At 41.2% G+C, this 24,467-nt stretch overlaps 1 protein-coding gene across 2 annotated transcripts in view; it reads right to left on the bottom strand.

Annotated features, from left to right (window-relative positions):
- Window positions 1-23,794, bottom strand: part of GRIA1 (glutamate ionotropic receptor AMPA type subunit 1) — a 181,387-nt gene extending 157,593 nt beyond the window's left edge. For both annotated transcript variants that reach the window (XM_075602143.1, XM_075602144.1), the window contains exons 1-2: window positions 23,246-23,794; window positions 14,998-15,135 (exon numbers count right to left, since the gene is read on the bottom strand). In XM_075602143.1, the coding sequence (XP_075458258.1) occupies window positions 14,998-15,135; window positions 23,246-23,327 (220 nt within the window). In that variant the 5' untranslated portion in view covers window positions 23,328-23,794. The remainder of the gene's footprint in view (window positions 1-14,997; window positions 15,136-23,245) is intronic.
- Between the last annotated feature and the right edge of the window lie 673 nt (window positions 23,795-24,467).

Raw genomic sequence — 24,467 nt, 5'->3', positions numbered from 1 at the left:
TGGGACAGGTACTTGCCAACATGAAAATGAGGCTGGTATGACAAGTAAGGCATCAACCCCCAAATATGAAACACACCAAAAAGCAATGGTCCTCATTCTCCAGAGGCCATATTGTTCCTGGGATTGACAGAGCTCAGGAAGAAGGTAGAAGGTGCAAAGAGACCCCAAGGTTAAACAAAATCTGTCATCCAAACCTAAACCTGGCTACCTACAACTGCAGTAAAGCAGCACTGCAAGAACTGGAAGACGAGCTGGAAAAGATTAAATGGGATACTGTTGGCCTTAGTTAAGTTAGAAGAAGAGATGAAGGCCTCATTGAGCTCAAAAGTAGACACCTATTCTATTACAGAGGTACAGATAATGGTAGAATCAGTGGAGTAGTCTTCATCATTACCAACAGATGGAGAAACGACATAGTGGAGTATGAAAGCTCATTAGAAAGAGCAGCCAGAAACATAATTCAGTTGACATAGAGATACAGGCTTCAAATAATCCAAGTGTTTACTCCAACATCAAGTCACGCAGACAATGAAGTGGAAGACCTGCCATAAAATCAACCAGCTTAACAACAAAGTAAATTGTCACCCAGATTGTTATGGGAGATTTCAATGCAAAGATTGGTGCCCACCAGAAGATGAAGCATCAGTTAGTAAGTATAGTTACATTAAAAGGAATTCATGTGTAGAAAGATTGGCACAATTTGCAGAATGTGAAAACTTTTATATCATACATTCATTCTTCAAGAATAACCCAAATATAAAATGGACGTGAATTAAATTGACAATCCAAGTTAACAAGAAACACGTGATTGAAGACTGCCCAGTCCTTAACCATTTTAACACAATGAGTAATCATCGATTGGTTGGCTGCAGATTACATTTGAAATAAACTTCGCATAATCTAGCAGAGGACAAGCAAGAAGAAACCACCAATAATATACCATGCGTCCTTCAAGAAGAAGTGACAAAAGCAATAAAATCCATGAAGAATTGGAAAGCTCCCGGAAAAGATGGAATTACAACTGAAATCTTGAAAGAAGCAGAAAAAATCCTTACAAAACTCTTTACATGCTGCTTGAAGAACAGGAAAATTGCAGTGTAATGGAGTAATGACATTACGTAGTTATCCTCATCTACAAGAAAGGAGACAAAGACGACCTCAAAAACTACAGACCAATCAGTTTACTTTCAATCACTTACAAGAATTTTACGAAGAGACTAACTAATCGGCTACCACAGACCCTGGACTTTCCCCAGCCTAGAGAACAACCAGGATTTCTCAGAGGACACAACACAATGGACCACATCTAAGTCATATAAGAAGTGATTTTCCGAAGTAATGAATACTATATACTGTACCATTCAGTTTAGGATACATAGATTATGAAAAAACATTTGATTCTGTCTACACCACAGCCGTCCTAGATGCACTAAGAAGGCAAACTGTTGAAGAATCGTACATTGATATTGTATAGAACATTTACGAGAATGCCACATCAACTATTAGATTATGTGAAGATACAAACAAGATAAGGTTCAGCAAGGGAGTGCAGCAGGGAGACACCATGGGATAGATCCTCAGAAGGCCATTCATTTACATTATCTCAATTTACCGTTCATTTTTCCGAAATATAACAACGATAAATGTTACCAGACGTTTGGCTTACTTGTACGCAAATCATATGCTAATGAGCAGTTTACCTAACAACGGAGATCCACAGACCTGCATTCATGTTAGCGCATGGGAATAACACTATGATATTTAGCACCATCCAAAAACATGAGTCGCTCCCACCCAGACCCTGATTTATAATTGAGTTATTTCCTGGAATAGTCTGTAATAAATCTAGGACTTAAACCTTTCATTACAAAAAGTTACGTGTCATACAAAGATATATATTATGGATCATATAAATGTCTCAAACACATCATAAACTATATGTTTGTGTGAACGAATATGGTACTTTATATAATGTAGTAGCGACAGTGTAAAGTATGGGTGTACAATAATGTACTATATCCATATATCAACAATATACATTAATATTTCATTTTTATTAATGTACAATTAAAATAAATGAAGGATGTCCTTTTATTTTAATTGTATATGAAATAAAAATGATATATTAATTAATATTGTTATGTATGGATATACATTAGTGTACACCAATACTTTATGCAGTCATTATTACATTATATACTGTATATAATTGAGTGAAAAAGCTAAGAAGTGTAAAAATAATAGATTTCTCAATATTATAACAAGATTTGCATTGTCCTTTGGTAACGCACATGAAAATCTCCATTAATAGCGTTGCTCTAATAATGCACCTTAAAGTTTGCCAATTTGTGAGGGGTCCAGAGAACGCGTCTCTGAGACATGAAAATCATGGTTAATTGCGCAACTACTTTGACGAACGAATGTTATTTTGCATCTCATTAGCTTTGAGGATACCTGTTAAGAATAATAATGTTAGTTTCGGGATTGTCACGTTGTTAGGTAAAAATTAACGGCCTTCTGAGGATCTACCCCCATGTCACAAAAGCTTTTGACTGCAGCACTTGAAGAATTGTTCAAGGAATCAAAATCAATGGTGAATATTTGAGTCATCTATGATTTGCAGATGACATTGTTTTTTTTTTTTGTTTTTTTTTGCCACAAGTCCAGAAGACATCCAGCTACAAATTAGAGAAGTTGCCAAAGCAAGCAAGAATGTGGGCCTCCATATGAATCTCAGCAAGACCAAAGTGACGTTCGACAAATGTGTGAAGTCTGCAACAATTGAAATAAATGGAATACAACTAGAAGAAGTTGAAGACTATGTCTACCTCGGCCTTCAAATCATAATGGATGGGAAGCTTTTGAATTAAATCAATAGGAGAATGAAGATGGAATGAAGCGCATTTGCAAGAAACATCATATTTCATGGGGACCTTCCACTGTGCCGCAAGAACAACATTTTCGACTAGTGTACTCTGGTATGATGTGAAACTTGGCCGCTAAACGCGAAGATAATTCAGAAGCTTCAGACAGCGCATAGAAGTATGGAGAGCTGTATGCTGGGTATTACCCGAAGAGAAAGGAAAAAGAATGAAAGGTTTCAAAACGGAACAAAAGTCTGTGAGATCATCACAAGGTTGAAAAAAATTAAATGGAGGCGGACATATCGCAAGAAGAAATGACCATCGTTGGACAAAGATGATACTCGACTGGATTCCAATAGAAATTAAAAGACCAAGATGACGACTAAAAGTAAGACAGGAAAATGAAATCCGACAATTTGTTGGAGTAACAAGGAGAAGAGAGGCTTTTAACTGTAGTACCTGGAAGATTCTTGGGGAGGCATTCATCCAGCAGTGGATCGACAAGGGTTGAAGATGATGGTATATCTTTATATATGGATATATATATATATATATATAAAACATTGATAACTGTTAAACATAGTAAATAAGATTTTACAAACCTGCTGCACAAATATCACGTAATCGCAAATTCAATACTGTATACTGTATGTTGCTGAACTGAACTCAATGACAACGATTGACTGTTCCAATATTGTTTGATTATCCCCTAATCATAGACAACCAAATAATATGGGATCAGTCAATCACTGTCCTGAAAAGCTTACATTCTAGTAGTGACCAGTGCTACCCTTTCCTGGGAAATGTCACTTGGGTGCTCAGAAGTGATATTTTTATTTACTGTACACTGTACAGTGGAGGTTGTCACTTTTTTACCCGTCATAACTTATTTAATGTATGGTTCTAACCTATATCAACTTCATATTGCAAAGTCAGTAAAACCATCCTCACACTGATGAGACCCCCCAAAAAAGGTTTAAACAGCCGAGTAAGGTTACTGCTGTGTACTACTTTTACCCAGGCGGTGCTGAAAAGCAGTGTAACACAGCAAGCATAAGCTTAGAGGGGACCATGTTAAACTGGATTACAAGCCAATTGTGACACTGTGTGTTAATTTGCATGTCACAACCCAGAATCCCTGGCTGCAGTAGAAGCACTGTATGCCGCGCTTATAGTGCCGTTGATGGCAGCGTCGTGGCAAAACAAATGTATTGCCGCCGTCGCGTGCGCTTATAGTAAGCGTGACGCGACGGAGCAACGGGAGCGATGCTGGTGGTGCAAATTTCGGAAGTCGGTCAAACTTGATTTTCAGAGGCTGTCGCCACATGTGACAGCCTCTGAACCAGTCAAAGACCTGGTCGCCCGCAACGTCGCCGGAAAGCGAAATACAACTTTTGCTAGCGGCGACAGAAACGGGTAATGTCATCTGTCACTATAAGCGCGGAATAAGAGATAATGGTGAACAGCAGGGTTGCAGACCTGTCTGAGACATGTGAATGTGCTAACGTGATATTTTTATTTGCTGTAAACAGTACGGTGGTCTAGGACACCACCCGTGCTCCATCGCCAGAACTAATCACTGCAGGTCACCTCGCCATCTTCCACCATCTTTAAATGTCGTTGGACCTCCCCATTCAAAGGGCACCTCGTGCGGCTGCCTCTCCGACTGCATTTGTACAGTAAGCGCGCACCAGCAGGACGCGCCTGCCAGCAGCCAGGACACGTTTTTACATTTTACGTGGGAAATAGAAAATGTGTCCTGTCTGCTAACGGCCGCGGGGAGTGTCCTGTTGGTGCGTACAGACGGCGCGCTTCACAAATGCTGTCGGAGTGGTGGCCGCACGAGGTGCCCTGCGGATGGCGGTGAGGTGGCCAGTGGAGAAGGTGGTCTGCGGTGAGTAGTCCTGGCGGGGCGGAGCGTCCCATTCCGCTGTACACTGGATGGATTTTGTCACTTTTTTACCCACCATAACTTATTCAATGTGGTGGTTTTAATGTAAATCTGCACCGAAATGGTACTGAGTAGTGGTCGTTATTCCCAATCCCCATTCAATTAATCATACATCAGTTTCTTTGTTTTGTGGCTTGTGCTGAGAGCTCCCAGATACAGCACCATCCTTTGAACTCCCTTTCCTCTGAATTCCCACTCTCTTCCCTGCCCCCAAATAAATATATATTTTTCATTTTAATATATCCTTTGATTACCTTTATTGAAAAATAATTACCTTCGCTGCCGATCGATTTAGTTCTTTCGTGATCGATTAGCAAAGATCCTGCTTCCCAGGGTTCACTAAATGGCCGCCTTTCAGTATCAATCCTTCAGTGAGTGTAACACAGCAGCTACAATGCATTCTTATATTACTAAGGTAACAATCTATTGTTACAGTTTGCAGCTGAAACTGCTGGGAATATTGGCAACAAATTATCACAAATAGGAAAGTGTTGCAAATATCTTGCACTGCTAGGAAAGTGTGCTAAAACCGGCTATAGAAACATTAATAATGATGTACTGTATTTTCTAACAGACATACATGAATGCGTTTCTTCCATCAGTGCCCAATCTTAACACTTCAATGAAGGTAAAGGCAGTCCTCGGTTATCCAACAGAATCCGTTCTGGGAGTAGCGTTGGATAGTGAAACCGTTGTAAAGTGAGTCCCATGTTAATCAGTGACGGTGAGCGATGGATAACGCATTCCGGCATCGAAAAACGGCCCTTAGGGTTGCATTGTAAAGCATTGGATATGCCATTCGTTGTAAAGTGAAACGTTGGATAGTGAGGACTACCTGCACTTTGACTTACTGTAGTTGCTCTAACTAAATGTGGGACCCAGCCCCCCTGGTTGCTTCGGAACCATCAACGGTATTGATCCTATTACTCTGGACCCCTGACGGGTCTTTTCTTACTTGACCCAGTACCTTGTGCCTGTTTAGGAACTGCCACTTCCGAACAGATGGATGAGGAATATTAGCTCCGATCCGCGATTAGAGCTGATCTTCCGGCACCCGGAAGCCCTCTTTTCAGAGGCGTGCCTTATTCCTTTTTATTACTTATTTAGGACTACATTTCTTCTTTTAGGGATCCTAACTTAAGGATACTGTCTCCATCTAAAACATAATAAACAGGGGGGCCTGATCTATACTATTACTTCACAAATATTACCTATCTACTCTCACCAAGGCTCCTCACCTCATGTCCTCCTGGAACCTAACCTTCTATAATAGTCCCTCCTCCTTATATACCCCTGCGTGACAACTGGATCCCTATAGCAAACCAGGATGGGGCCCAGCATACAATAGCCATGTTAGTAACCCTTTAGATGGGAGGGGGGGGGGTTACACTAGGGAAGGGGCTTTATTCCTAATCATAAACTGCTACTTAAAGCACCAGTAATCATGCATTCTTCAAACCTGATCACCACCAGATTAGGTACAGAAAGAGGTTTATTGCTGTGCAGTGCACAGTTAAAACCATTACTTGAGAGGCTTACCTCATTGGAAGCCATAGTTTCAATAACTAATCTTGTGTGTTTATTTTTTGCAGCTGACTTCAAACATTATACAATGATTTCAAAGACATAAAGAGGGTGTAGGATGCTACTGTATTATCATTGCAGAGAATGGGCCGCAAATAGCATGTGATCATATCAGCTCCTAGCGACCTTTCTAGCCAATCAAATCATTTCTGTCATGAGACCAGAGCACACTGTAATTATGCTGTGAAAGAGGCTGCGAGATTACCCAGAATGCTTGGCATCAGCACAGCAGAAATGTTCCAATTTATAAATAAACCCCAAAACAATGTGGGGGCGTTTATAAAGAGGACTTTATCATTGAAAGCCAGCCATGCATATCTGCGTCAGTTGAATCTCATAACCCAGTCAAATAAGCTGTAACTAACGGAAATTAGACCAACTTTTAACCTTTTGTCTTGCAAGCATTTTAAATGTGTAGTGACCTGTTAACTAGGAGACAAACTGTTGCCAACTGTCTAAATACATGTAGGAAATGCGGCTGTCACCGAAGCCCGAAGAACAACGTCCTCAAGTACAGCGCATTACAAAAGCATCATAAAAACATTACTAACCCGAAGAAGCGACTGCTGGTCTTGAAACATTGCGGATCTATTTTGTCTGCATCATAATCGGATTAAATGTATTTTATAAATCTTTTGTGAGAACCAGATTACCTACATGGTGTATGCCCGATTTCTTTTTCTCTACCGTTCTCGTCCTTCTAATCCTACACCCTGGCTAAACTGCCACACATGCATGCTCGGCTTCTGCGCTCGCTCCTCTTAACGCCTCTTGAGGAAATCTCATACTCTTGCAGACTTCCTTCACTGCACATTTATCCTATCCTGTTTCAACTCTGCCCTCTCCCAGGCTAAGCAAATCTACTTTTCTTCACTTCTCAACACTCACAAGTCTAACTCACGCCGACTCTTCTCTGTCTTTGGCTCTCTACTCAGTCCACCGTCTGTTACCTGTTTTTTCTTCCTCCGTTTCTCTTCAAGACTTTGCTGACTATTTCAAGACAAAGGTGGCTTCCATTCTTCAAGACATCCCTTCTGTATCCTCCTCATATTCTACACCTCCTCTTCCTAACTCTCCACCTACCTACCTTGACTCTTTTTCCTCTGTCACAGGAGGATGTGTTGCTACTGATTTCCTACTCTCACTCTACCACTTGCCCCCTTGACCCCATTCCCTCAAACCTCTTGCTTCCTCTCTAATCCCTACACTCACACATATTTTCAACTCCTCCCTCCACTCTGGTACCTTTCCCTCCTCCTTGAAGCATGCAACAGTTAGGCCGCGGCCAAGCTGAGAGCAAGCGCGCTCTCGCTCGAATGCCATGACGTCGAATGTGTGAGCATGGGGGTGTGTCTGGGGGAGTGGCCATTATGTCATGGAGCTGGTTCGCCCTCATTGGGCAAACCACTCATGTGACATGGCAGCATCAAATGTATTTGTCTCTCCAAGCAGCTGAGCGCGGAGCGCTCACAGGGCTGGACAGTCTCATTGCGATCATGTGTTTGATCGCGTGTCACATGAGCGCGCAAGCATGCTCAGCTTCACCCTTGATGAGGCCTTATACCTTAACTCAAAAACAGCAAGCTTAACCTACTGTCACTCTAACTATTGCCATGTCTCCCTCCTGCATTTTGCCTCTAAACTCCTTGAACACCTTCTATTCTCTTGCTCGTTCCATTTTCTCACCTCCTATCCTCTCCTAGATTCTCTACAATCTGGCTTCTGCACTGCTCACTCCACCGAAACAGCCCTCACCAAATTAACTAATGACCTCCATGCTGCCAAAGAGGTCATTACAGCCTGCATATTACTCGACCTCTCTGCAGCCTTTAATACTGTGGATCACATTCTTCTACTTTACACTCTCCATATGCTTTGTATCCATAACAGAGCTCTATCCTGGATTTCCTCTTACCTCTCCCATCATACTTTCAGTGTCTCGTTTGCCAACACCTCCTCCTTCTCTGTGGATCTCTCTGCGGGTGTACCCCTTGGTCTGTCCTAGGACCTATTCTGTTTTCTCTTTATACTCTCTCTCTAGGTGACCTTATCACATCTTGGGTTCAAATATCACCTCACTTTGCTGATGACAGAAATGTACCTTTTAACCCCCTGATCTTACACACCTGCTGTACAGACTAAAGTCTCTGAATATCTCTCCACTATATCTTCCTGGATGGCAATCCACAACAAACTAATCATGTAGAAGACTCCTACTTTCTCCCAAGCCTGGCCTACTGATCCCTTCCCCATTACTGTTGGCAGCACTATTCTACACCCAGTATTACAAGCACGCAGTGCAGTTATCACATTTCACTCCTCGCTCACATTCACAATGTAGCTACAGTAAAACCTCAGGATTTTGCATCCGTAACATTGCAAAGATGCACCCCGCATCGGTCGACCGTGGCAGACACTTTTCCAGCCAGAGACAGTGAGAAGTGAAAAAAAAAATCAAAACAAGAGGAAGGTAAGTGATAATTCTAATGGATAACGGATGTTAAAAAGTACAAGTTTTCAGGACCACTTAGGTCACTTTTTCAGACAAATTTTAGTCTATCTTCTTTCTAGAATACTTTCAAATAGTTTTCTTACTGTAAACTTTATAGAAACCATTTCAGAGGATTCCAATGAGACTTAAGTGGCATTTGAGCCTATGGGTAAATTCATACCACTATATATCCATCGACCCAAGTACAGTAGTTCTCAAACTTTTTAGCACGTTGATGAGTCCCTATCTATTTTTGATATATATATGTATATGAAATACCACCCTTATTCATCTTTATATCAATTATGTAATGATTTTTCATGTAAGAGCTATATTAAAAAGTGTACGTCATATTTTTAAGTTAAAAGTTATCTTTTTGTACATTCTTCTAAATAATGTCTATAGATTTCTGTGACACACCCTGCTTAAAAAGTGCTAATCTACCTTAATACTTGTGCTTCTTTTTTTGTTTTTTTTTGCCAAGATCTCTGACTGTCAGCGCTATGTACATTAATGGCGCTATATAAATAAAGACATATAATACAATACAATATTGTCACCCTTGGCTTTTAGTATGTTTTTGAGCAAGATAAACAATACGGTATTACCAAGATTAGTAAGACAATAAAGCACTCACTCAAAAATAAACCTTCCACTTTGGCAAATTCCAGGAACCAAATATACGATATAAAACTTAAAGTACAGTTGTTAATTGAAAGAAAAAGGCCATGATGATTATTTTAATGCACCAATGTATTACAAGGCAGTGATGATACACATGATACTGTGAGACATTCGCGGTGAGCATCACAAATATATTATTAAGAAATGTATCAATCCAAATGGATTTCATAATAAAAAATATCGTCAGCAAAATGTTAGGGTAATTTAAAACTAAGACACAGATACACAAAAAGGGGCCAAGTTTCAGCACGCCTTTCCTCCCATTCATACAGTATGTATAGGTGCTGAGGTGTGCTAAAGCTTAACACCCTCTTGTGGATCTGGACCTACAGTAAATTGGATTGCTGCCTCTAATAAATGGGAATATGTCCCTAAAGAAGTAAGGTGAACATCAAGCAGTTTCCTTCTTACCAGGTCACACAATCACTTTGCTTTGCCATATTGACAATGAAACTCAGACATGGGGGATTAATTCCCTTACGTATAGGAATTGACATTTCTTGCATACCTCACTGAGATGCAGATTCATGAAGCTCTGTTATTGACTTAACGAGGAACCTGATGAAGGGTGGTGATTCACGCCCCAAACGTTGTGTATTGCTGCTTACCAAAGAGGTGAAATAAATGTAACTCTGAGCTTCATACTCTACTAATTGTTGTATATCTCTGGTGCGGCGGTCAAGCTAATTCTACATGACATTTCTCAAATACGTCACTGAGGCCCAGAACCACAAATCTCTGCTATTGACTTAATGAGGCGTTAACATAAGTGGTAACGGGTATCTTCAAAAGCTCACTACCACAGTATTAAGTGCTGTTTTCAGCCGCAATGAGCCGTGCATAGTATAACGAACGTTAGTGCTAATGAAGTAAAAAAGGGGGTGTTCGCTGTATCAACAGAGCTCTGTTATAGGGACAGAGGAGGGGGAGGGAGGGGGAGGAAGGAAAGGAAGAGCCTATTTCACTAGAGTCCCAAGTGCTATACACATATATATATACCCTCAAACCAACTTTGAAATAACACGTGGAGACAGACAGCTGTGCTCAAATATGTGAACACATGAGAGATATGCTAATATAATATATGCAAAGTATATTGTAATGAGTCCTATTAGAATATATTTCAGGTATCTCAGGTGTGCTCTTTTTGAGCATAGGTGTCTCTCCACTTTTTGTAGCAAGGTTGGTTTGAGGGGATACTGTAGTGCCGACGAGTATTCTAAAACAAATCTGGGGCAATCACCAACAAGACCCAGGTACTAGTTGGATACTAGCTGGGTACTAGCTGGGTACTAGCTGCAACATTTCTGCAGACAGACTAATGGCCCATCGGATTAACAGCGGGGGTCCCTGGCAGTCTCATTCAAACTGAATGGGACTGCCAGGGACCCCTGCTGTGTTAATCCGATGGACCATTAGTCTCTGCAGAAATGTCACTGAAATGTTGCCGCATGTACCCAGCATGTACCCAGCATGTACCTGGATCTTGCTGGTGATAGCCCAGATTTTCCAAGGCAAGTTTAAGGCAAGTCTTAGAATACTCGTCGGCGCACCTGTATATACTGTATAGCACTTGGGACTCTAATAAAATAGTACTTTCTCTCTCCCCTTTCCTGCAAAACCCACATTTCTGACAGAGCTAACGCCACCTTTAGGTAATAAAGGTGTAACGCCATGTTACGCCAACGAAAAGCAGCGCTAACTTAACATGAGGGAACATTTTGATAACATGACGTTATTAGCCCTGACTTAACGGGAGCTTTATGGATCTGGGCCTGAATGTACTGTATAAACAGCAGAGTGTTGCTTAGAATACAAATCCAGTGGAAGAAAAGTATAAGAAAAATCAATAAAAGAAAAAAAAATTGACTGAGACAGGAATCAGGGGCATACAGTGTGGAACAAGGGGGGCCAGATCAATGCATACAGACTTTCTCCTCTAGTGTTGTCCAAGATCTAATGCTATTTACATATCAACTCTACTTCTAATCAATAGCCCATTTAGGCTAATACTAATTTCTTGCAGGTTGAGTAGCTTGTATGAGAACATTGTGAAATGTATTGAACTTCTCAGAGTTCACAGATGTCTCTTTTTTCAGATGTGACTTTTTGTACTCTGCAAACAACCTCCTTTGAAAATAAATGATTTTGTTGGTCCAATAGAAAAAAAGGACCCAGTCTACAAGACATGCAGCTCTCTCTAACCAATACGGCCACAATCCACCAAATGGTAATGCGATCAATATATCATGTGCATATTTAAACTCATGCAGATAGGGCTAAGAGTAAGAACATCAACATATGTAGTAACATTGGCAGAGAGTGAATTCCTGTCTTGCAGAGCTTACAATCTAATTTTAGTGCCTGGTGCACCGGGAGATATGGTGCTTGACCACGGTCACATACTGAAGTTTGTAACACTAAAGATTAGTGATACCCCCACTATGTCACTGCTCCCATTTTGACTGAGAGAACACTGTGGGCTCATCTTCCGGTTCATTGGTTGTACAGTATAATATTTATTATTCTTTCCATTAAGGACAAAAAAAACAACTCTACAGTAAAAAAAAAAAACCTTCCTGAACCCTAAATTTGGTTGGGACAATTGGTACAGCTATTGGTCAAAATAAAGTTTAGTCTATGAGGAAAAAAGCGGAGGACATTCATGGCAACCAAAATTGCTTCTCGTATTGAAAACACATTTACCAACATTGCCATCGCCAATATCAGTTGCCAAGACATAAAATGTCTTGGGGCCTGGCAGAGATTGGTAAATGTGGGTCTGTCTTTTCCAGTCCCCACCATGAAAGCTGCTCCCACAGTTCAAGAGAATTTACACAAATTACTTTATTTGCACTTACCAACAACCATGACAACTTTAGATGACATGGTATCTGTAGTATGGATATCTTTATTTACAGAGCGCCCACAGTGTACTCAGCGCTTTGCAAAGACAACACAATACAGGGAATTATACAATACAAACAATAAGCGCAACAAAGTGAGACAATAGGAAAGGAAATCCCTGCCCCGCGGAGCTTACAATCATAGCGAGCCCTAACCTTTGACCCTAATGCATTACAACCAAAGGGAAACACAAGTAGACAAACCTTAAAGTGAAAAAGGGCCCAGTTTCGTGTTCCTGTGTATTAAAGGACATTATAGAAAGTGCAAACGATAGATCTGCCACTGCTTCATGTTGGAGCTACTTTAAGTTCTAATTTCTCTACGGAGAAGTAGCTTTGAAGGACTTGAAGTTTTTATACAGAGCAGCGTATTTATTTTTGTGGTGGAAGTGAAAAATGTTCCCACTGAACAAATTGATCTGCTTTAATTAAAAATGAATCATCCCGCTGGTAATTCTTATTGACAAGCCATTGAACGGTGCAGCGATTTAATACACTCCAAGGAATGTCGGAGATACATGACTGGGTTGGAATCTCCAGTGGTGAAGCTTATTTCTTGAATTTCTAACAGCCGATACTGCTCTCTTAGGATGCGGCCACGCTGCCGCTGAGCGCGCTCATGCTTGAGAGCGGTGACGTCACCAACTCTCTAAGCTTGAGCGCAGGCTGTCCTGCATAATTTTGCAAGCGCGAGCGGGGGGGTGGGGGGGGGGGTCGTAGCCAGGGGCATGTCAATGGGTGGATCGGGGCTGTTTATGTGTGTGTGTGTGTGTTTGTGTGTGTGTGACTGTGTGCTGTGTGCATTGGCTGGCGCTGATTGGTTGCTGAAGGGTCATGTGACCCTTCAGCGTGCTCAAAAATCAATGTGCTCTGTCTCCCCAAGCGCCTAGCTTGGGAGAGCGTACGAGTGTGCGCATGCCGTGTGAGCGTGGCCATACATATTGATTTTTAACTGAAGTGAGCGCACCAAGCGCGCTCAGCGGCAGTGTGGACGCAGCCTGAGGCACAGAGAATAATGCCTCCTCAGACCTCACAGATTGACTTCACGCAAAAGAAAAAGGGGAAACGGGGGCAGTTCTAGACACAAACAATGCATCACGTTATAATATTGCACCGAGTGTCTCCTCTCCTACCTGCAATAACCACTCCACTAATGGCTCACACGGGCAAGCAAAGTTGACGCATACCATCTTGATACATTGACACAAAGAGACAATAGCTTAGCTGCACTAAACTCTGTTAGGCTACCTAATGTGAAGCAACGTCACATTGATAGCAACTCTGTATCTCCTAAGGTCAATAGCATAACGTTAAGCAATGTTTTCTCCTGTTAGAGTATATCGTTAACTATAATGAACGTCAGTAATAATTAAATGCAATTCACTGAAGTCTTTTAAGGATAAAGTGAGGCCATAATGTTACGTCATTTAAGTCTTAGTTAAACTTGGCAGTACTCGAATCTAGACCATGAAATTAGGTATTTGTAGTGTCTCAATGGGTGTGACACCAGTCAGGCATGATTTAAATATCATAGCGTTATTTCCGTGTCCTTTCTCTCTACACTCCAGCAAAAGTCCTATTTCAGGGTCTGGATAGGAAGAAGCGTAACGGCAAGCCTTACATAACGTCACGCTATTGGAAGGTAATGCAGCGTTATTCTACAATAAGGTATCGTTAACCCAATGATAATGAGATATAGTGGCTATGGAGTTAACTTAATGAACATAACGTTTTCCTGTTTTACATTACGTCGCATTATGGTCCCTGCAAACCTTCATACCGGACATATATCTCAATGCAACTGACAGAACAGCTCTCTCTTGGCGGGAATTCAATAATGGGTAATGGCGTTTCATCAATGTTAACTGCCCTTGACTTGAATAGTGGTTAACGCCAATCGAGCCAAGACGCCTGTTATCAAAGCTTTCTAAATACCCCCCATTAGGGTCCCCTGGTCTGCACAGAACAACACAAAATGAAATTGGAGTTTTCGCATTAATAAAACTGTTGCAATTATGTTGCGCTGGTTTTGCCCAAGACTTTAGTAAATAACCTTGTTAATAAGGATAATCAGAGACTTGTTCTCTGCCACGGCATATAGATAAAAGGATATGCACCTCCCTTGCCACTAGTAGGGTTGTCAGGTGTCCAGTATTGAACCGGACTGTCCTGTATTTGGATACTCTGTCCAGTAAATAATGAGAGGTACTGTAATACTGGACATGTATGTGTCCGGTATTTTCCTCCCTGGACATAGTGACCTGACGCACCTTTCACCATTGAGTCCAGTATTTTTGGAGAAGCCACCTGGCAACCCTAGCCACTAGTGAGGCCGCCAATGCTTTGCATTGCAGTTCTGACAAAAAGGGGTTTCAGAACCATAAACGATTAAAACACACACACACACACACACACACACACACACACACACACACACACACACACACACACACACACACACACAAACACACACACACGTACATATACAGTATTCAGGTTACACTGCTTGTTACTTACAGGTGTAGGTCATTTCAAAACTGTCACTGATGTTCACAATATCGATTTGGGGCAGCAGCTTTGGGGGTTCCAGCAACTGGGACAAAGCAAAACGGAAGGCGGCATGTTCCTGGGACTGCTGGTTTGGGAAGAGACCCCCTGAATAGGGAAAGGAGCAAATGGTGAGAAGGAAACAAATCAAAATCTGGCATTGTGTTATCAGCCAAGACATTGGATACAGTATATCACACACAGTGACGACCAGGGAGTTATTCCTAAAGCAACGTACTGTATGCTTCCTGCATTCCTGCATTCCCACACTGCTGGAGCGGATGACAGAACATTGCAATGACAATCATAGAACAACAATGACAACAACATGAACATATGAGTACCTCCCAGTGAATGAGTGCTCTCCCAGCGAATGAGTACTCTCCCAGCAAATGAGTACTCTCACAGCGAATGAGTACTCTCACAGCGAATGAGTACTCTCCCAACGAATGAGTACTCTCCCAGTGAACACATTATGAATTGTCAAAAACGGTGGGAAATCATTATCTAGATCTATACATTTATCTATATAACTGGGAGAGACCTCGAACAGAAAGCGATTTATCTTAATAATTTGTATCTGACCTTTATTCCTATACTTGGTACATATACAATTTGGTAATAGATCACAAAGTTACTGTTATATGAAGGCTGGCTCATTTGTCTGAATTTAACTACAGAGTGAGCATATCTTCAGGAAAGTATTAACAATACAGGGAAGGGTATACAGTACGCCATATAACACCTTCCGGCACCGGAAAACATGTTCTACTCAAGTGAAGGGGTCGCAAGGTGTCTTATGGCATTGCACCCCTTAGTAAATACGGTCCACGATGTCTACATTGTTATATAATAATTTGCATGTATTATTATATAATTAAAACTCACATTTTGTGCACTTTTTGAAACACAAAAATGAATTGGGATTTAGATAACACTTTCTTTTCCAAAATAGTTTTTATTTTGGCTCATAAAAAAGGAAGTGGTGACACTTTCCGAAGCCAGAATTGTGGCAGAGCATGTTCCTTTTCTTTTAAATCTGTGTTTGGCTAACAGGAATTAGAGGCAGCCAGCTCGAATTGCATAAAGTTTAGGGTGACCAACACCTTTTTGGATATAGGTAACGGGATGTTCCAATGACGTGTGACTTTCACCATCATGAATAACACAATAGCAAGTGTAGTATGAGTTGCTTTATACTTTATGGGGTACTCATCACATCATACCATTAAAATTGAGACCGAGAGAAACGAGTGGTGAGTGAATTAGCACACTCATATAATTCAGTGTCTTGATGGATAATATAGTAACGTGTGATTTAATGGTAAACCCATAATCTTCCTTTATCATATTATTCTATATGTCATTATAGTATGGGATTAATTATAGTATAGCATATATTAGTCAAATAACAGGGCACTCACTCCCTTAGGTAAAAAGATTCAATGTAGAGTGCACGCCGAACAGATGTGGTTTGGTCAGGATGAATAGAAGTGGCCAAACAATCTGAGGAAATCCATTCCACTTTTTCAAACATTGAAGTACTATTCTATTCATCTATATACAGTATATACAATATACATTTTAATTATGGTGGGTGAAAAGGCTGTCTGTGAGTGGTTTGACTGGCTTTGCATCTAATCCCATGCTGTTCTTAAAAGCTGTGTGAACAGCAGAACATTTATTTATAAGGATTCCATGTAAAATGGATTTCAGTCAAAATGCGACACATTGTGTGCTCATTTGCATGCCATTTCCCACAATCCCTTGCTGCAGTTGAAGCACTATATGCTGGGTGATAATGGTTGAAAGGCAGTGTTGCAGACCTGTCTAAGACATGTGAATGTGCTCACAAGTGATATTCTTTATTGGCTATATACACACACACTGTACATAATCCAGTCCATCAATAAATAATACAGTAACATTTGTGATTTAAAAACCCATAATATTATTATGGTATATTTAACTACAGCATAAAAATACTTCTTTTAATGGTACTAGTTGCCATAAATCTGTATATTAACTGTAGAAATTCCTTAATCCTAATCTAGCATTGAACGGGTTACTGGTAGACTCCAGTCACACTATTAATCCACAAGCCCAGCACATTAGTGAACACTTCCCACAGGCCTGAAGGCAACAAAGCAAAGCAAAAAAAAATAATGCAGAAGGCTGACAACTCGGAAGAGAAAAGCAAGATTTGAAATTGTAATTCAGGAGTCGTTTGCTTCAAAATAAAGGCAACATACACCCAGGGAGCTGGGAATTTCTTGGTTATGTTTTGCCCTAAAGGGATGCGGTGATGTCACACAGTCGCTTACTGATGAGAACATCCAACGTGTGAGCAACAGGCACACGAGCACAAAGCAACAATGTAGCCAGTGTTTCACTGGTTTGCTGCAGGTAGGGAATCAGCACAGGAATCTCTCCTGCAAAGAGCTTAGAATCGAATGTTTGGTATTCAGCAAAGGTTGGGAGATGTGAGCAGAGGAACGAGCTTCTAATTAAAAAAAAAATTACTTCAACTCATAAATAAAAAAGGTTAATAATACATCTTCCCACCATTGTGGCTCGGAAAACCCACAGTCCCCAGCAACCTATACCTGATCTGCATTTGGTGACCAGAATATTGTTGGCATACCAACATCACCTATAGTACAACTGCTTTTAAACCTAGCTTTCCCAAACCCAGAAATACACTTTGGTGACAAAATATGAGGGTACTAGAGGGGTTATTTAAAAAAAAATCCCCCCCAGTTCCCGTGGAACCAGTTAAAAATAGTTGCTCAACGGACACAAAATGGCTGAGGAGTCGGGACTTACTGTGACAGCTGCAACGTCATCCGGGGATGATGATGCTACTTTCTATTTGTTACTCCGCAGCTATATCTGTAATGTACTTTGATCAATGAGTATGTGGACTGATTTATTTATTTATTTATACCATAAATAGTCTCATAAACTATAGTAGTGCTACGGATAAAAAAAAAATCTGTATTATTCCACTAAAATTGATTTATTTAACCCGCAATCACTTAATCTCACTGATGTTGGTCATTGAAAATTGGTCCTTGAAAATTAACACGCACAAGAAGCTTTTAAAACCATTATTAGAGCATTTAAGTGCTTAGCTCTATTACAAAATGGGGGTATATTCCTTCTAAACTACCCAAGTGCGGGGTACTGAACGCAATAACCTCTGCCCTGCCAGAGTGTCCTGCAACACAATGGAAAGCAATGCGTTACAGGTCGTTTTGGCAGCATCAGGGTTAACGTACAGGGCTATGTGTTAGCCCAGGAGTGGCCAACTCCAGTCCCCAAGGGCCAACAACAGTTCAGGCTTAAAGGATATCCCTGCTTCAGCACAGGCGGCTCAATCAGTGGCTCAGTCAATGACTGAGCCACTGATTGAGCCGCCTGTGCTGAAGCAGAGCTATCCTTAAAACCTGACCTGTTGTTGGCCCTTGGGGACTGGAGTTGGTCACTCCTGCGCTAGCCACGCACAGATCAACCAGGATTTTTTCCCCCCAATATCCCAATTGTTTTGTTGAACGTTATAGCAACAAAACCTCTTGGTTGGCATAAACAATACATATACGTTCAATAACTACCACCTAGAGAATGGGAGGAGATGTAGAGTGGGGCTCTTGGGTCGTAGAGTCTTACTTGACCACTTCCGCACTAAGAATCGCTGACATCTATTGGGGTAAAGAAGCACGCCGATTTGTATCCACCGTTTGTCAGTGGACATCAGTAGCCCCAACTAAAGATGAAAAAGCTGCAAATCTCAAAACATCTTTGCTTGAGGTTGGAGGAACAACGCTATGCTTGGCACTGTGTTGCTGGCTCTTTGAGTAGCCATACTGGCCATCTCCTTTATATCACAAACATATCTACTGTATATTGAAATGAAGTTCCCTCACCCCAATAGAATTCAATAGAAGCCGAGGAGATCTTAGTTATTGTCTTTCTATAGCTCCATTTTAGCAGCTTCCACAAGTCTTGTATGAGGTGCAGTGACGTGGTTAAACTTGGGCCTTGCTTATAAAGCTGCAGGACAGCTTACCCTTACCGCTTGCCATGTACTGAGCAGTTAGTTACACAGTAACAATACATCTGGCTTTGTGAATAAGGCCCTGTGCTTATTAGATTTCAAGAGTCAAATTCAAGGTTGCTATAGCTGTCAGATAACAGAACAATACCTGTAGCATACTGTATATCACAAGGCCAAGAATTACATTCATGAAAGAATCATAATTTACCCTGCAACAAATTATTTATTTTTAAATAATGCGTATTGCTATTTAAAAAACAAAACTGATGCACAACACACAATGTGACTATATATAAAAATAATAATATAATAATATATATATATATATATATATACATTTATTTATGTACACATATACTATATATACACACACATATATACATATAAATACAATTGAGTCGAGGCACTTTTTTTACAGATTAACAATCAGATTATTGTAAATGGTGCTTGAATAATAACTGTATTTCCCAATTGCTTTATGAAATATGGAGTATTTGTTGCTATATATATATATATATATATATATATATATATATATATATATATATATATATACACATACATACACACACACAGTATATACATATATAATTTCCCCCTTACAAAAACACCACTTTTTTGTGTGTTTTCGTATACACACACCGTACAGATATACATAGATATGTAAATTTTATATACTTAAATACAATGTGCACGTACAGTATATATTTTTGACAGATATACTGTAGGTACAGTATATACACAAACGCTTAAAAACTGATTGTATTGAAAGGCATTTACTATGAGTAACTGGCCAAAGTTGTGAAAAATAATCTATCCACCAGAGGATTTCCCCAAATTATCAGCCTTTCAAGGGAAAAATCCATTAATCTTCTTTATTAGTTAAATTTTTTGTTTCAAATATGGAAGTAATCCACAAAGTCAACTGGCAGAGGTACGTATAGCTCTACTGGACAATATACAAACTATGCCGTCTGCCAAGCCCCAGCGTTATATATATATATATATATATATACATATGTGTGTGTGTGTGTGTGTGTGTATGTATATACTGCATATATATATATATATATATGTATATATATATATATATATATACACACACACATACATACATACATACATACACATATATATATATATATATATATATACTGTATATACACACATACATACACACATACACGCACACATACATCAGAAGCAAACGTGAAATGGAAGATCACACACCGAGCATTTTCTCAGTGACATGACTGTCCTTTTTTTACAGGACAATATATCTTTGATATTAGATCACTGGACCCATTGTTACCCCTCAACAACGACAACATGTAGGGGTCTCCGGGAGACGCCATGTAGAATACAAGCAGGTGAAGTATGAATTATTTGTTGTCCATCAACCTCTGGTTTTGCAGCTCAATTAACACATTCAAGAGAAAAGGCGTTAACTTCAGAGCCTTAACTAGAACATGAATGCATCTATATCTTGAACAACCAGCATACATTTTTGCGGATGCCTACTAAAAATATTAATTCCTTTTTTAATAACTGTATAGCAGGGCGTAGTCAATTCCAGTCCTTAAGGGAACATCAACAGGTCAGGTTTTCAGGATATCCCTGCTTCAGCACAGGTGACTCAATCAGTCCCTGCTACAGCACAGGTGGCTCAATTAGTCCCTGCTTCAGCACAGGTGACTCAATCAGTGGCACCGTCTTTGACTGAGTCACTGATTGAGCCACCTGTGCTGAAGCCGATATATCCTGAATACCTGACCTGTTGGTGGCTCTTGAGGTCTGGAGTTGGCCATCCCTGCTCTAGAGAAATGTTATAATGTAATAGGATGTCTCTACGAATAAATCCCCAATTAAGGCTTTTCTGCTTCTCTTCATCCCATTTGCCACAGCACTGCATGTGCCGGAAAAGCCACCTGTGGGGTTTATTAGATATTGCCAGTTACCTAGAGGCCTTTCTCTGAGGTGGCGGTAAAAGGGGAAGTTTTGCTTCCAAGAGAAATGCTCTGATCCTGCTTACAGGTGTCCGGGAATGCAACAACCTCCCCCCCCCCCCTCCTCCCTCCTTCCGGAAAGCAAGCGGAGAAAATAAGCCTGATGCGGTGTGACTGGCAGAGGAAGAGAAAGCCAGAGGATTGCAAAGCGGTTAATGCAGAGGAAAAATTACTCCAAAAGACACAATGACGCCCATCATTACTGCGCAGAACAACAGTGCATTTCTTTCAATGGGTACCACTGACAGCCCCTTAGCTCGAAAACTCCTCCGGGTTTTTTTGTTGTTGTTGTAAAGAACGCTCGTCAAAATGTAAAGTGATGCCAGCTTTTGCGCAGCCAGTGTGCGATCTTTTATTAACCTTAGTGTTCTCAACCACAGTCCTCCAGCCCCCCCCCCCCCCCCAACAGGTCAGGTTTTCAGGATATCCCTGCTTCAGCACAGGGGGGCTCAATCAGTGGCTCCCTGCATCAGCACATGGGACCCAATCAAGCCCCCTGTGCTGAAGCTAGGATATCCTTAAAACCTGACCTGTTGGGAGGTCTTGAGGACTGGAGTTGAGAACCTCTGTATTAACCCTTTCCCTGCAAGAAGAGAATCTCCCTGGCAGGGGTGGCGGGTTAACATACAGCCCTAAGCAATTTTAGATTGTAAGCTCTCAAGAGCGGGCCCAAGTTACCTTTTTGTACCTGTTTATGCATGCTTGTCCATATTTTGTATATTTATGTCGTTAGCAAATCTCTGTACTGCGCTGCGGAATGTTGGTGCTTTAAAATAAAAGATAATAACACGCAAGGGGAAGCGTGTGCATTGAAATCTTTGCCTTTCTCGTTGCAAATTGACAGCCTAGTACCGAATATATATATCGGCTACATCCACATGTAACGTGGCATCACAAAGAGACAGGTATCAAATGGTACCGCAGCAAATGGGTTGCAGGCCCGTCTGGCAGGGAGAGGGTTATAAAAAAAAAACATGGGACGTAGATAAACTGTTTGCCTTTATCGCCGCAATTGCAACTGTCTTAACACCTCAAATATTGCATCAACAGATATCAGGCAGTATCACAGCGAATTGGAATACAGTATGTCGCATGGTTCCTGCGTGATTCAAAAGCAAATGGTTACATAATATAAAATAATATATCACAACTTATAATAAACATGTGTATGTGAGTGCGCTTTGTAATATTTAATTAATTTTTATGGTGTTCCCACCCCCAGGAAGATTTTCTTTAAGGGAGACAGAAGAAGAAAAAAAAGAATATACAGAGGAGGTGACAAATAAGGACAGACAAGATCTTGTCCCAGGTTATAAGAGGGGGGCCATATGGCCCTCCTGTCTGCAGCACCCACAGGTTAATAGTAGGTGCTGAGAAAGGGGGGAGGGAGAGAAAGACAGGAGTCGTGGTTGAGCAGCCACGATAATGCGTCTGTGCAAAGTGGAGTTAGAGGAATCTAATAGAATTTAAAGGGTTAAGGCGTACGGTATGAGCAAGGGGAAGCTACAGTGTGCAGAGCCAGGCAGAGGGGAAGGGGAAGCTACAGTGTGCAGAGCCAGGCAGAGGGGAAGGGGAAGCTTGGCAGAGACAGGCAAAGAGGAAGCTATGCAGAGCCAGCCAAAGTGAAGGGGAAGCTATGCAGAGCCAGGCAAAGGGAAAGCTAAGCAGAGCCAGACAAAGAGGTAGAGGAAACTAAGCAGAGACAGGGCAAGCTATGCAGAGCCAGGAATATAGGAAGGGGAAGCTATGCAGAGCAAGGCAGGGGGGAAGGGGATCAAGAGAGGCAATTTACAGGTATGGGGGGTGGGGGGAAGCGACATTACAGGAGATAACCGGTGAAGTGAATAGCAGGAAGTACCCCACACACAAAGTTTGGTTATAATCGCTGAGGATCAGCTGCGGAAGTAGCCAGCATGAAATATAAACATGACTAAGACCCCCGCCCCCAATAAAATGTCCACTTGATCATAGGTTGCACTTGTCCTAGAGGCTTCTCTGCTATAGAAAGGGGTTAAATCCTCAAGCATGCAATCCATGCATCATGGGTTCTTTGTGTTGCATCGCAGCTGTGCAAACCTCAAATATCCTCCAAGTACAGCACCTTCCCTCATTAAACAACCCCCCCCCCCCCCCCCCAAACTGTGGCTGAACTTACCGATCTGTATATGGTTGGGGAAATTCAACCCCAGCACTGCCCCTAGAAAGCTGGTGCAGAAAAAGGCAAAAATGTGCTGCATATTTCCTTTTGCATTGGCGGAGAAAAGATAGCCCTAGTTCCAAGCAAAGATTTGGGGATCCCTGAAGTCTTCTTGTCTGAACCCCGGCCTTGTTTCCTTTTCTTGAAGGGGGGTGGGGGTTGCAAAGAGGGGGAGGGTATTCTTCTTTCCTTATTTTTTTTTTGGTTATTCCCCTTTGCTTTGTTTGTGGGTGCTGGATATTCCCTGGGCTCTGCTGTGTCTTCTGTTATATGTGTCTCTTTCTTTCTGCATCCAGCATTTACAATGCTGCCTTAACATCAACTGACAGAAGGATTAACTGAGCAGTGAGAGAAAGAGAGAGCCCTCCTCATTCACACACACACAGACACACTCACACATACATTACACTCTCCCTCTCTCTGCACTCCATCATGCTAATGTGCCTTTATTACTGTAGCCAAGCAACTGCCTCACACTCCCTCTCCCTCCTCGTGAGAAACCAATGCACTGCCACTGAGGGTAATTTCCATCCTTCTATACCTAATACCTATTATACCCACCCCCCTAGGGTCCACAGTTTGCAGCCCCCCCCCCCATTCCTGTCCCAGTGGCACATGTACCCCTTAACTATCATAGATGTACCCTCTCTCCTATGAGATAAAGACTTTGCTTTTCTGTGCCACTTGATCAGGGAAGCCTTGTTTGCAGCATTCAGCTGATCCCCTTTTGCAGACTCATTTGGAATAGCATGTCGCTGTGTGAATTGGGTACATATGTGAAACCTACTGCATGTTTGATATTCAGTATATGTTGTTTTATGTGTATCTTGCCACATTTGTGTTGTGTGTTATTCAATAAGTGCTTTGTATTCTTCTGTGCTATTCAGTGTGCTTTGTGCTTTCCCGTGTGTTATTAAGTGTGCATATTGATATTGAATGTGTCTTGTGTGTCTGTCTAATGATCCATCCATCTGTTTAGAATGTTGTATTGTAAGTGTGTTTGTGCAGTGTACCTTGTGATGTGTAAATGTGTCTGTTAAATGGTGTGCTTCATTGTATGTGTAAGAGCATTGTGTAATGAGTGAGTAAAGAGATTGCATGGTGTTGGTGTGTGTTCTTTATTTCATGTATTGCCTATTAGTTGCATTGAGAAGTGTTGACTATCAAGTGGGAGTTCTTA

Source organism: Ascaphus truei, chromosome 5 (genome assembly GCF_040206685.1).
Source record: "Ascaphus truei isolate aAscTru1 chromosome 5, aAscTru1.hap1, whole genome shotgun sequence".
Lineage (NCBI taxonomy): Eukaryota > Metazoa > Chordata > Amphibia > Anura > Ascaphidae > Ascaphus > Ascaphus truei.
The sequence above is the reverse complement of the archived record's forward strand: the minus strand, read 5'-3'. Positions and strand labels throughout refer to the sequence as shown.